This window comes from Patiria miniata, unplaced genomic scaffold, assembly GCF_015706575.1.
Source record: "Patiria miniata isolate m_02_andy unplaced genomic scaffold, ASM1570657v1 HiC_scaffold_6, whole genome shotgun sequence".
In the NCBI taxonomy this organism is placed as follows: Eukaryota; Metazoa; Echinodermata; class Asteroidea; order Valvatida; family Asterinidae; genus Patiria; species Patiria miniata.
The window spans coordinates 21543403-21557769 of record NW_024037073.1 but is presented as its reverse complement, the minus strand read 5'-3'; the positions used below and the strand labels follow the sequence as shown (position 1 = coordinate 21557769).

The 14367-nt window shown below is 41.2% G+C and overlaps 1 protein-coding gene across 1 annotated transcript in view; it reads left to right on the top strand.

The window, feature by feature from the left end:
• Positions 1 to 1357: 1357 nt before the first annotated feature.
• The window catches only part of LOC119742566 (neurogenic locus notch homolog protein 1-like), a 48170-nt gene continuing 35160 nt past the window's right edge, over positions 1358 to 14367 (top strand). Inside the window, exons 1-6 of the mRNA XM_038218648.1 lie at positions 1358 to 1796; positions 8595 to 8714; positions 10198 to 10320; positions 11119 to 11235; positions 11758 to 11874; positions 13628 to 13747. Coding sequence (XP_038074576.1) covers positions 1730 to 1796; positions 8595 to 8714; positions 10198 to 10320; positions 11119 to 11235; positions 11758 to 11874; positions 13628 to 13747 — 664 coding nt within the window. The 5' untranslated portion in view covers positions 1358 to 1729. The remainder of the gene's footprint in view (positions 1797 to 8594; positions 8715 to 10197; positions 10321 to 11118; positions 11236 to 11757; positions 11875 to 13627; positions 13748 to 14367) is intronic.

The following is a 14367-nucleotide window of genomic DNA, read 5'->3' as shown; positions in this document are numbered from 1 at the left end:
GTTTTTATTTTCTGGAATTAGATTTGAGCATATTAATCGGTGTGAAATAAACTGTTTTCAAAAGATGGAAAAGGTGAAGTCCAATCTCACTGTTGATTAAGGTCGATTATTGAATGTGTGCAATTTTGATTTATAGCTTGCATGTATATTCCTTCCTCCATTGTGTGTCTGTCAGTTCATCGTGCCAGTCGCATATGCTGGCACCCATGGGATTTTTTTTGCGGATAGCCTCTAAACCGGAAATGTGCAGGTGCGCTGCATCGTGGGGCAGTTACTAGACAATAATTAGCCCCCCCCCCCCCAAAAAAAGGTGGTGCTGCCCTCACATGAAAAACATCAGGAGGGTCGGTCGGGGATTTTTTTTGGTGGGGTATACATGCACTCAACCAAAAAGAGAAATCCCCCCCCCAATACTTTTTTGTCTCACTCAAAAACTACTGGGCACATCTTGCTCAAACTACGACTGATTAGAACAGAAATTCCTTAGCAATCCAGCCATACTCGTTGTTTGGACCAAAACAGTGATGATGTGTACAAAATTACGCAATTTATGACGAATGGTACCGGAAAAAGTTGCACGTATACAAAAGTGCAACTGTTTTCGGTATCATTTGTCATAAATTGCATTCATTCGTACGCATCAGCACTGTTATGGGCCAGATAGAGAGTATGGCTGGATTGCTAAGGAATTTCTTTACTGAGTAGTTGTTATTGAGCGAGAGGTGCTCAGTAGTTTTTGAGTTAGACAAAAAGGATTGGAAGGGGGGACTTTCTTTTTGTGGTTGAGCAAAATAGGCCGACCCCTTCTTCTATTCCATTCAGTTATCTGTTCCCTTTTACAAACGTACACAAAATGTTAAGGCTACATGTGCTCAAATTTGTATCCTTGTGGAGACACGCACACAATAGGGAACAAAACATTGTAAAGGTCTCCACAGGGCAATTTCTATAGATGAATAGGTCTCCACAAGGTTTTCATGAAATAGATATATGGATTTTACTCAAAAACAAGGAATTTCCAAGGTGGGTTGATCTGTCACTATTAAGAGCCGCACACGGATTTTGGCGAGTGAAAAAAAAAAATCCCCATCAAAAAACCAATTGAGTGTCCCTCCTGAATTGACGCCGCCTCCCCCAAGTCCCCTACCCCAAGTAATACACACCCCGAGTGCTGTAGATGATTGACCCGTTTTTCAGTCCACCGTCCCACCCAATCCCTCCTCCTGAATTCCCAGCGCGAACTGACACCACTTCTGACTCGGGACAAAAGATTAATCTCCCTTTCTTGTAGCTGAACTCAATTCCATTGAGAAACTGCATGGCCCGTGAGACAAATGGCTTTAAGATGAAGGAGCCTCACTCGGGATTACAATTACGCTTCTGCATAATGGGTCTCGTACGGCCGCTGGGTCCTTTCTTATTATTGTTCAAAGCCTTACACTGACCAGAATAAAAAGGGATGCTCACTGATCGCTGAACAAAATTCAGCCAGAGAGTTTACTGAAAAGTGAAGCTCTGGAAAGAAGCCAGGTTCTACTCGGCAACAGTACCGCCTTCACTGCCGGGCGCGGGCCGCACCGCACGCACAGTATTTCGAATGCCGATGCCAGTTTTACTGCCAACACGCCAGTATTGACAGGGCCTGAGGCGTAGTGTTGATAGATCTCAGAAGATATTTTGATCTGATAATCAGAAATCCGTCTGGAGAGGATTGACCTAAACCTGATAAATGGACATGACGAATCCCCTTGTGGTTGTGCTGCTGGGTTTACTGATGTACGGGTGTCACGCACAAGGTAGTGTTATTTTTTAAAGATAAGCACAGGGTTCCATTTCCGCAAGGAGGCAAATGTTGTGGCGTCTGAATACAAAATTAGTTATAAACTCAGAACGCTATTTACTTGGGTGACAGTTTTGGTATGTTTTTCGGTGCCCGTCATTCTTAAATTGTATAGGTGGGCGCGGACATCCGGGACTTTTTTTTACATTGGTACCCCCCCCCCCCCTGCAGGACGCTGGGACAGGCTGATGAATTTACCCTCCGATCGGATAAATTTTGCTTGACCTGTGACCTGTGACCTGCAAGTCATCACGACCCAAGGTTTTAAACGGCCGTTAAGACTGAGTCACAACTCTCTTTTTTTTTCCTATTCATAAATGATTTTTTCGTTGGAAAGCGTGATAGGCCTAATGTAGGAAAATCTGTAAAACTTATCTGTTTTGTAAATTTTGAATTCCCGTCACTTGCCCATCCTCCATTTCGAATACACGAAGGGTCAAATTGCAAAGGCCCTATTATATGCGACGCTCAAAATTTGTCCAAATGGTCCGCAATGAAAAAGAAATCACATCTGGTATGTAATGTGTGGATTTCTATGAGAAAGTTTTCGGATAGCATTTGCGCGCATTGGGTAACTGCGGTCTTAAACAGCTGCAGCCAGATTGTTTTATACATAGGTCATAAATTACCCAGAATGCCACCCCCACTTCCTTAACAAGATTCTGTGAAGCTCATCATCGTGTCCCATGCAGCGCCCTGTCTGCAGGGCGGGGATACGAGCGAAGATCGTACCTATATGCTTTGGAAACTCAATAGTTCTTGAGTCTAGAGTGCTGATTGGTATATTACACATGGCAACCGATGAAAACTGACGATCTACAGGAGGACGCAACTTGCGCGTCATGCACTTTCGGCTAGCAAGGTGAAAACATTGCGAGGTGAACGCACTTTCATCGTGAAAGCTATACGCTCAAGCCTTGTTTTGACATCGCATGGACCCGAGGTCACGCGAATTTGCGTCCGCCTAGTTGAGCGCCGCCAACATCTAGGAATGTTTTACATTGGCTTATGAAACTCAATGGTTCTTGACTCTTGATTGCTGAATGGTGTACAAATGCATTTGTTATACCTCAGTAATAGATGATGCTGTTTTATTGGTCGAGAACCGAACACGTGATGTGCCACAAACACGCGGTACGTGTCAGGCACACCCCGTGGTACATGAGTGATGTACCCCACGGCGGACATTATACCTTGATCGTCCCCACCGTTGAAAGTGTTGTTTCTATAGCCATGTGTTATAGAAATATCCCGGGTAACTTAGAGAATATGCTGAAACATTTCTCATGAAAGAGCTTCTTATATACAAAAGCCTGGCACGTAATAATTTGTTTTCATCATGACCATTAATTTATGATGCCTATATAGAGTAGGAACAGAAAAGGTGTCCCTAAACGAAACACAACAATGTTCTAGTGACAAAGTAATGAATAGAATACAGGCCAATTGGGGCGGGTATTTTTCCGTCCACACAGAGTTCGCCCTACCTATCCTAGTGCTGTTAAAAAAATGTGCATTTGGAATGCCACGCCAAAGACATTGAGGCATGGGCTTCGCTAGACCGTGGCATTTGGAATGGAGGGGGTTCCATCGCCGGTGAAATTTGCCGACAGACCGTCACGCAAATTGAGGGTATAATTGATCATTTCTGCCCAAAAAGATCCCTTTAACTGCATTTCTAATTTCCTCTACAAATATTATGAATGGTTATTTATTTTGATTGCTTTGAATGGATTTAATTTTTTAGTGGGATAAGTTTAACCAAAAGTAAATCGTCAAAATTGTGCCCTATCATATTGAACAGTTTTGGGCATTTGCTCGTCGCAAAACTGCGTGTAACGCTCAGTACGTACTTGTGCACATACCTTACTGTTCAGGGTCCTTATTCACAAAGCACCCGTAAATGTTTGCGTTGCGGGGACCCGTAAGTGGATGTTAAGGGCACGTAAGACTTGCGTTAAGTGGTATTCACGAAGCACCCTTAGAGTTCCCTTAGTGGACCCGCATGCTGCGGGCACCCGCAACTAATTGGTTGAACATTAAAAAAACATGCCAAGACATTTTATCCCATTTTAGAGTTCTTGCTAGTTGTAAAAATTACAGGCAGATTCAGATTAACTTGTCTTTGTTTTCTTAGCAAACAATCAACACCAATCAAGCATGTCTTTAAGAGCATGTTCTTCCACTCATTTAATGAAAATAATGAATCACTAAAATTTACCAATGCTTTTAGAAGTTATGCACGTGTTACAAACGTAGCCCATTTTTATAGCTGTCCTTGAATGTCATTGGAAGCTATTGGGTTAATAGTGAGAATCATATTACAGACAAACTTTAAAATGCCAACAAGACTTTAAAGGAAACATGCAGTGGAAATTCAGCCCATCTTGTTCTCTTACACATTATTATGTGTCGCAACAATACATACAAGATCGTAATACTTGTTTTCGTTGGAAGTGACAAGAGAGTGGTAGTTTTTCAATTGTTAGCAAATCCTTTCATCAAAACAATCGCATGTAATGGGCGCTATTTTGCTTTTGTCGCACAAGGAACTCCTTGTCAAAAGTGCATATGAACAGTACAAACATAACTCCTTCAAAGTTACCCACAAAAAAGCTTCGAAAAAAACTAGTGGCGACTGCTAGTGTCCAAACAAGCTGTTTAACATGATAAACAAGTAAAAAGTGGAACTTACTGCAAGAAAATAGAAACAAGCGTGATATATATTTGTACTCAAAGCTGTAGAGACACTTCTGTTCTGCTTTGAATGACATCACGCTTTGGGTCATGAATATGGAAAGTTTCAATAGCATAAAAATTGAAATGTTGAAATTTCTCCCTTTTACTACTACAAAAGAAGATTGAAAGTCATAGTAACATGGCAAGAAAGCTGTTTTAAATCTATTTAAGTCATACAAATCCTTTTGCAGGTTCCCTTTAATAATTGAACTCAAGACAGAAACCACTGTCAGAATGTGTGCTTTCAATATATAATAAACAAGTTAGCTCTATTTTTTTTTAAAATATTGATGGTGAAGTTTGTATCCTTTCCCATGCTCTTGTTCATTCAGTGGCGGTGGGAAAGTCCACGTTTCATTGTACTCAATGGGTGTTCAGTTTGCATCACGTGATGAGTGGTAAACAAGTTTGTGATCGTTTTATTGAAATAGGCATAACTTCGGATTAGACTGTGCAATTTAGGTGAAATGTTCACACTTAAAATCCCATAAGATGTACTTCGTCCCATGAAAAAACAAAGGGCGGCAGTCGCTTCCCAAAAGTGGAGGACATACCTATTACGGCCCCGAAATTTTTTTGGATTCTAGATGCTTAATCTGTGGTGCGATCCGAGGCAATTTCTGTTCACTCAAACCACTTTTGTGAGCAAAAGATCATCTTTTAAACATCATTTTTTTAGTTTGGAGTCATTGAATCAGCTACTATAGAATCATTATGTAGGCTACAATTTTTATTCGGGGATAGAAAAAGTGGGGGGGGGGGGGGGCAAACGATATGATATCCGCCACTTAAAAAAAAAAAAGTGGGGGGAGGACTTGTCCCCCACCGATTGACGCCCATGAAAATGGAACGCGCCAAATATTTTGAACACATTTTTCAAATTCGGTCACTTTCTTTTTAACTCATCCTATAGTTGGTTCAACCGGTCACGGAAGATGAACCGGCACGTCAAATCAGTTCGTAGATCCAAAATACATGCCAAGAGGGCCGCCATTGTGACAATCGAGATGATCCACGCAAGTTGTGGTGTGCTTGCGGGACGTCTGGAGGTCCCGCAAATTTACGGGTGGTTTACGGGCACACGCAGATTTAAGGGGGCTTCGTGAATAACCCGCAAGTGCTTAAGTGAGGGTTGCGGGGAAGTTGCGCGCCCGCAAGCATTTACGGGTGCTTTGTGAATAAGGACCCTGGCCCGTCCCCTGCTCCCAGACTGGGGGGGGGGGGGGTATGCGAGCACGGACCGTGAAGCCCTGAAGGCGTGGGGTCCGGTGCCCGCTTTAGGGCCCGGCTGAAAAGTTTCATTCTAGATGCTTTGTGGTGCAACTTGAAATCTGAGGCATTTCCTGGCCCCTTTCCCCTGACTTTTGAATAAAATGTGCTCGTGTTTACGGAGATGGGGTGGGTCATCAAAGTTGATATATTACATCACAAACATCACATCGAAACTGTAGCTTGACTGTATTTCGAGATTTGCCCTCTTTATAGCTAATTCGGATCCATGATTTTGAGTCGTTACTGATTCGGAGAATCAGCTCACGATTCGTAACTGCCTGCGACTGCAAGCACGTGCTTGTGTTTTGCACAGCTGTAGCTGTCAACCGCCGTCTATGAAGATTTTAGCTTCGCAGGGTTTTGTTCAACGGTGTCCACTTTTTCTTCCCACTTTCTTTCCCCTTCCTACTGCATATTCTTCAGTCTGACAGCACCATGATTTTGCCGACAAAACTGAGTAATGGGGGGGGGGGGGGTGACACCCCCACACCCTCTGTATTGGTGTTACTTGTGAAGATTGTGCCAAAGGCTTCCGGTCTTCCAGAAAAGTCCCGTTTTAAAAAGTAGGGTCACGTGCATCAGCTCCGCCCACTTCTAAAATCACAATAGCGCCACCAAGTGTTTAGATATGGGGATAGGCCTGCGCCACGTACGTGCGCGTACGGTGCGGAATCTTTGATGATATTAATGAATATGAAATTGAAAGCATTTATCAATAAACGTGACGTGCAGACCCGCGGGGAATTTCAAATCATGTGGTGGGGGTGCATGAGCCAGCGAAGTTTCATGCGAAAAATGGAGCCAATACAAACGGTAATGAGAGGTAGGCCTATGACATGATCGGCATTTTTGCCCATGGCATGGGTGCTGCAGCTGGCATGATGATCGTCATACTTGATTGATAGCACCGATTTTTTTTGATCGCATAAAATTAAACATTGCATGCTCACATAATAATTATAATTGGTTACGTCACGAAAAGGGCTCTTCTTTCTACTCTTATTTATCTCAGGCTGTACCATTTCTCTATGCTGTACCGTGGCCTGATTTGTGACTTGTCAACTGGTATATATATACGTTCTACAATGCATGTTGACTGGTGAAGTGAAGAGAGTCAATTTTAAATTGTTTGTTTGTTTGTTTGTTTGGATTTTTCCCAATTCAATTTGCTTTATTAATATTAATCCAGAAACGTAGTGTTAATGCTAGAAAGGATTACCCAGTAAAGGGCTAAATCCAGCCCATTACGTAAACCAAATGCAAGAAAAGATTTCCAGTGAATGGCCATAGGCCTAATTCTTAATCAATTGAGCCCGGGACTGTACTAGGCAGGCCTTGGTTGTCTGTTCACATATTAACGGGATAACGTTATGGACAGATTTCCATGATTTTTTTTAGTGGTGGTCCTTGGTACAAACTTACAAATCGGTTATATCTTGGAGGTGATCCTGATCTGGGTCTATATGCATGATTTTTTTTAAGGACTCTTCACCATTGATTTATGCGAGTATTTCTTTTGGGCGTATTCCGACAATAGGGCCTATGCCAGGGAATTGTTTAGCCTTGGCGGCCGGAGGTTTGTGCTTTCAGAGTACTTTCGAGTTGTAAATGTAATCCTTGAAATGTACCTTAATTTGTCTTCCATTTAACATTATTTTTAATCTTCATATTGCCATTTTAAGGTTGTTTTGGTGACTTTTTGGTTCTTATGCTAAAGGAAATGTTTATATTCATGAGCAAAACTGTGATGTCATGCAAGGCAGAAACTTCTTCAGCATAAAAAAATCACCAGAATTGTAGGGGTTTGCTGTGGTTATTTTTCTGCTTTCCAATGTTCCTTTGTTGCTTCAGTACATGACAGTAAGACAATGAAAAAACTGTGCACAAATGTTTTCAATCAGCAGAACAATTGTTTTGAAGAGAAAAACCCTAATCTGAAGAGGTGTTCCTAAAGTGACATCAAAGCAATAGCGCCCTCACTTGTCAAGAAAAGCATGGAACATTTTAAATATGTTTAAAAAAGTGCACTTCACAAAAATAATTTACCATAAAGGGACGTCTCCTCGTTTTTATTAGTACATTCCAGAGGAATGGATATTTGCTACAAATATGCAGTGTTGTAGTACTCGTACTCGGTACTCGTACTCGAGTACTACTCGAGTACTTTTTTTGGAGTACTCGTACTCGAATGTCAAAGCACTCGTACTCAAAATGACCGTACTCGTACTCGGGCAGCAAAGTACTCGTACTTGAACAGCAGTACTCAGGAAAAATGGTATATAATAGCTTCACTTACAATGGCATTATTTTATCGATACTTTCAATTTGAAATGGTTGATTGGATTGTGGATAAATCGAGATTTCCTGATTTCCCTCTGTGCCGGCCGGACAAACACAATAACTGTGCTATAGCCGTGAGTGGGTCTGCATATCGGTCTGACTGGGCCTGGGCCAATTACGCACAATGAACCATTTGCCGTATGGCCGTATTCGGAAATGCAAGTACTCGTACTCGTACTCAGAAGTACAAGTACTCGTACTCGGAAGCACAGGTACTCGTACTCGGGAGTACAAGTACTCGTACTCGTACTCGGCAGCCTAAGAACTCGGCAGTATTCGGTACTCGGAAAAAAGTACTCGTACTCGACTCGACTGCAAATATGCTCCAGTGTAAAATTCATTTCATGAACCCTTTACATGTAATTAGCTTTAACAGAGAGTTTTCTGACGTCCAATTTTTCAGACCATCCCTGTGATGATGGCAGCAATCCCTGCATGAATGGAGGCTTTTGTTTCTCACTCGACGGCGTCGCGCCAATGTGTGGATGCGTTGGGGACTACGTCGGAAATGATTGCAGTTATGGTAAATATTACACAAATATTGAGTGGCTCAGAGTGAAATGGGAGGAATATTTACCGCAAGGTAAAATCTGGACTTTTCTTTCGCCTCGTGAAATGGAAAAGTCCAGATTTTACCGAGCGATACTATTCCTCCCATTTCACAATTTAAAGCCACTCAATATTTGTTTTATAATTGAACTGACATAGATCCTTGTTATTTGATATTAGAATTTTTATTTCAACATAAAATTGGTGAGAAATGCATTTCTCTCTTCCAAACCATGGAGCTATAAAACCACCCCTTCACGAAAATGTTTGAAGCCAACTCTGTAGGGCTGGCTCTTTGGAACAATACGCGCTACGTGCAACGCTGAATGCGCACACCAGCATGCATTTGCACACAAATACTGCGTCATGGAAGAATGATAATAACTGTTGAATAGTATTTTCCATTCCCCATGGGCGAATGGGACTTTTTGAGCCCTTGCGTGAGAATGGGAGCAATAACGAATGTCACCTGATCTGAGTTCCACCAATCAAATGACAAGGATCTGTATGTCATGTATATAACATTCAATGTGTGGTAAAGTTGACCAGAACTTCCCCAAGCTTCACAATAAGAAATACAGCAAGAACATGATGTCGGGTGGTTTTGCCAAGGTTTTTTATTTAAATTCACCACTCCATATTCCACACATTTAAAAAATAGATTTTTAAGTACTTTTTTTTTTCCTGATATTTTTAGAGAGAAAAAAGAAACATTTGTTTCGCAGTTTTGCAATATGACAAAACATCTTTCAGTTTCATGATCTTTTGGCACATTGCTCTGCTGTTTTTAAGATTTTATAGGAACTTTTGGCAGGTCCCAGAGGGACACCTATCTGACTGACTGACTCCCCCCCCCCCCCCCGACCGACTCCCCTACTGACTGACTGACTGACTCATGTCTGTCACTTGGGAATTAACCAGCTTGCGTCGGAGGACGTGATAACATGCACTGGCTGTTTTCATACACAGGCACCGCTGACAAGTTAAGCTGTCAAGATTGCCTCGACTCACCTCCAGGTGATGTCTAAACACGCATATCCCTCGTGCCTTTTGTACACACACAAAGTCCGTGAAGTTTGTGGAAGCAGACTGTGTGTGGATCTTGATGGCCGTTGTGCACGGCCTAATTTCTACAATGTACGCTGCAGTGCACACTCCGGAGTATGTGAGGTTTCTACAAGAAATATATCGTACAAATACTGTTGAAATGTCTCTTGCGAATCAGTATTTGTGGCGTTTGGCTGTATATCAGAAGTTGGCTGAAAACTGTGCATTTTGAGAAAATTGAAATTTTTGGCAAAGATAACCCCAGCGCGAAGTGGTTAAGCCTCACTTATGGCCAAAAAAATTGTTACTACCTAGAACGCTTAGACCAAATTTGTTGGGGCCCAGCTTTATTAGGTTTGCCTAGTCTTTTTAATTTTTTTTAATGTATTTTTTCTCTTCATTTTTGATAGTTAACCCCTGTTCAGACAGAATCAACCCTTGCTTAAACGGTGCCCTGTGTTCGCCTTCCATGGTCGACCTCGTTGCAGTGTGCACTTGCACGGCAGACTTCATTGGAATTCACTGTGAAACAGGTAGGCATTATGCGGTTATTTTGGAGATGGTTTGGGCCCAAGAGTAAGTCCAGTCTTTCCCAGGCCAAAACGAGTCATCAGGCTGGTGTCAAATAGTGTCTCTAGTTTTCTTAGCATGAAACAATTTGGGAGAGTTTTTCCATTCCTCCTGGATGGGATGGCAGTCCATTGCAGGTTACTCCTCAGCTGGTACACTCCTGGTTGTAGAGAAGAAAGTAGGGGTGAAGGGTCTTGCCCAAGGACACAACATGCAGCTAGATTTGAACTCATGACTCTCTGATCGTGAGTCCTAAACCCTTACCCACAAGGCCATACCTGCTTTTAGCCTTAATTGGGTCCACGTGTAGGACTTGGATAATGAGTGCATTTGATGCTAAGATCATCTTAAATTGGATATCTGCCTCATCAAGATCCTCCAAAGCAAGCTAAAGGAATTTGAAGGTGTTAATTGTAGGCTTTGGGAAGTCAAAACCTATTCATGGCACTTGAAGCACCGTGAAAGTTAAAGTACAAAGAATACGCACATTGGATGGTTTGAAGAGATCCAGTGACAGTTTATTATTTCATAAAGACCTTGATTATCTATCAGCCTTAGAACAATCATTGGTAGTGTTTGGTGAAGCCTTTAGACAATTACAACGTGTTTTTTTTTTTAAGTTAATGAGTTCATATCGTTGCTTACTTTTGTACAACTTTATCAAAGCTTCTTGCAAGAAAAATGAATGAGTTTTCTGTTGGAGTACTAGCTGTTTCTGTCAAAATTGAAGTCATTTTCTCTTTCTTTTTGCATTTTTTCAGAAAACCCTTGTAAAGCAGGAGCCAATCCATGCTTGAATGGAGCGACGTGTTCCGTGTCGAACACAGAAGCAGTCTGCGAGTGTGCTGATGGTTTTGTTGGTGCTTTCTGTGAGAATGGTAAGACATTTTACCAACCCTCACACTCCTATATGGATCCATTGAAATCTATCGGGAAGTTTGGAAGCTGTTGCAGGATTTAGAAAAGGAAAAGTCAGTCACCATTACTTTACATGGGACTTTGTGCCCTTGAAACTTACACAAAAATGTCCGGTAGGGTTCTGTACTCTCGGATATTTTTGGACTCAGATACGTTGAAAGTGTTGCAAAAGGAGTTTGATAAATGGGTCCTTAGACTATAAATGTAGGGTGCTGTACATCCCTGTTGGCTCAGCACTTTGTAATTTGCCATTCAAGTATTATCCTGCAAAAAATAATAAAATGGATACATTTTTTTTGGGTGCATTTTCAGATAGACCTCCCGATAAATGTATATAGTGCAGAAGTCTGTTATAGAGTTGCCCTGAAATTGTATGTTTTATTGCATCACTCTTACATTGTACTTAAAAAAGCTTTTGAAAAATTACTTAAAAATTAACAAATTATTTACAATTATGCTTCGATTCTTTGTCTTGTATTCAGTTGCCCAGTGCCCAGACAGCAACAACACTTGTGCAAATGGTGCAACTTGTATCCTGGTGGATTCAACAGCCGTATGCCTATGCCCTAGAGGCTTCGTGGGGGACAACTGCCAAAGAGGTCTGTAAAGGGTTAACCCATTTGGACATGTACATTAATTGTGTTTGTTGTGATGGATCTATAAAAAACATATGCTCTGGTGGTTTCAGGCACTACATTGAGTAATAGGCAGGCTGGTACTTTGGGGCAGTACAGTGACTTAATTAACCTTAACTTTCCCAACTCCATCAAAATCCATTCCCCCAATTTGGGAATTTTTGGTAGGCAAGCCATGAGTACCAGGTCCATCAAAATCCACCCATAGTGGTGGTGCAGGTCTTGTGGTGGATTTCAGCGGATTTTGGTCCTATTAAGCAGGGTCAGTGATGGATTTTGGCGGATTAATAAAAGACAAAAAGGAGTTAGGGCTTAAGGGTCAAAGGAGCTCAATCTGGGCTCTGGGCATAAGACTTTTGCCCTTTTTGAAAATGCAAATCATTGGGCGTATGGCAGTTCGCTGCTAAAATGTATGCCACCCTGCTAAAAATTAGCAGTGAAAGAGTGCCATCTATAATGGTCTGAAACAAGTGCCCATTTATAAAATAACATCTTAGAACTTGTGATCATAATATTTTCCTGATATTTCCCCGCACCAGCTATTTTTCCGTTGAGAATGCTGACTGGGTACAGACAAACCTTCCCTGGCAATGTAGGAAATAAAGCCATATTTTTGCTTAAAATTATGTTACAAACATGGTTAGAATTAAAGGGAATAAACAACATTTGTAAACATCGAAAAATAAAACTACCACGTTTTTATGAAATACTATACTAGGTTGTTGGTAAGTGACAGTCTAAAGCATCCTGTAAAATTATGGCACCTGGTGTGAAGTCGTTTTCAAGAAAATTGTATTTTTGTGTACATTTCCAACCGTTGGAAAAACCATTTTTCAACTATTGCTCCAAATTTACCATTTTCTTCAGTCCCAATTTTGTGTGCTATTGGTAACATGTTCATGAACGGGTGCAGGCCAGCTAGACTGGTTCCCTTACCTTTCCGGCATCTATAAATTGATCCGTTTTATCTTTAGTGGAGTCATGGAACCAGACTACTTGAGCATTTTTGTTTCTCTTGGTTTTACCATCATTTTCGAACACAAAACTTCAAACATGTCAGTGTAACAATATTTGATCTATCATACTAACCCCTCAAATAGTTCATTTCTGAAAATTACAGCAAAATCCAATGATGTACATTCCCTTTAATGCCCGAGTTTCTCCACTTTTCTTCCTAAAAGCTTAGCAAGGTTATTCAAATACAAAACAACATGGCCAGACAATCTGGAAACATGAAAAAAAATCTCAAATGTTTCCTGTACTTGTTTACTTTAATAAGCATTTTTTCCTGAAAAAAAATTGTGATGGGAAAAGGTTTTGTAAAGTTCTCAAGTCATGCTTTTTGTCACGTTTTATCTGTTAAACAACTCAAACCTTTCCTCTAGTTAACAGGCGCGGGACCCAGGCGCGGGATTTTTTTCACAAGCCTTGATGCCAGACAGGTTCAGGCCGTCATTTGGGGGTAGCACACCCTGGTATTTCCGGCCTCACTCGTTGTAAGTGGGTCGCTGACAGATATTTCTGGCCTTGTTCGTTGCGTGTTTATCAGTCATCCGTTCCGAATACCGCAAAACTTTTGCGCGTATACACATCATCCGATGGAAACTGGTTAAAAGCAAGCTTTTTCAAAATTTGTGACGGAATATAAAACCTTGTAAAATTCACAAGTAGTTGTGCATGTTTTCATGATTTATTTCATTTGTTATTTGGACCACAGCTCATCCCTGTGCTGAGGTAATGAATCCCTGCTTGAATGACGGCAATTGTTACTCCACCGACGACGTGACAGTGCTGTGTTCCTGCGTGATGGGTTTCACTGGAGCGCACTGTGAATTGGGTAATTTAAGATTTAAGAGTAAAGAAATTGCTGTCTATGCCAATTCTAAATGATCTTGCTTCCAAAACTCAAGATCAGCTAGTCGTCACCACTATCAAAGGTCCTCAGGATACACATCATGGTGAAGCTTGACGTACCATCTTTAACTTCTTGTTCAAGTTTTTGAGGATGACAATTTTTTTTTTTATTATACTTCTCTCCCAAGATAATCAATTTTAAAATGTAGTTCTGAAGGCCCATCGTCATTATGAAAAATGATCCCTCAACGACTGCACCCATTTGCAAATTCTAACGTTCATGTCCAATTTCATCCCAAATTTCTCTGAAATATAAGTTTAAAAAAAAAAAACTCAGAGCTGGGAGCCTATAGACCATGATCACGTTGCGACCATTTGGATTAGTTTCCAATTCAAAACAATGTAACCAAAGCGAGGCTGGAAGGAAAAATCCTTTTTGCACAAAAAAAACATTATCAATCAGTACTGTTATTGGATACAGGGAACTTGACTGAAATGGTGGCTATGCAAACCTTACAAATTGACAGCGTACACATCATGATTTGGTTGATGTAGGCAATTTGGGTCATATTTTATACTGGCCTGCAACCCATTAGAAGTATA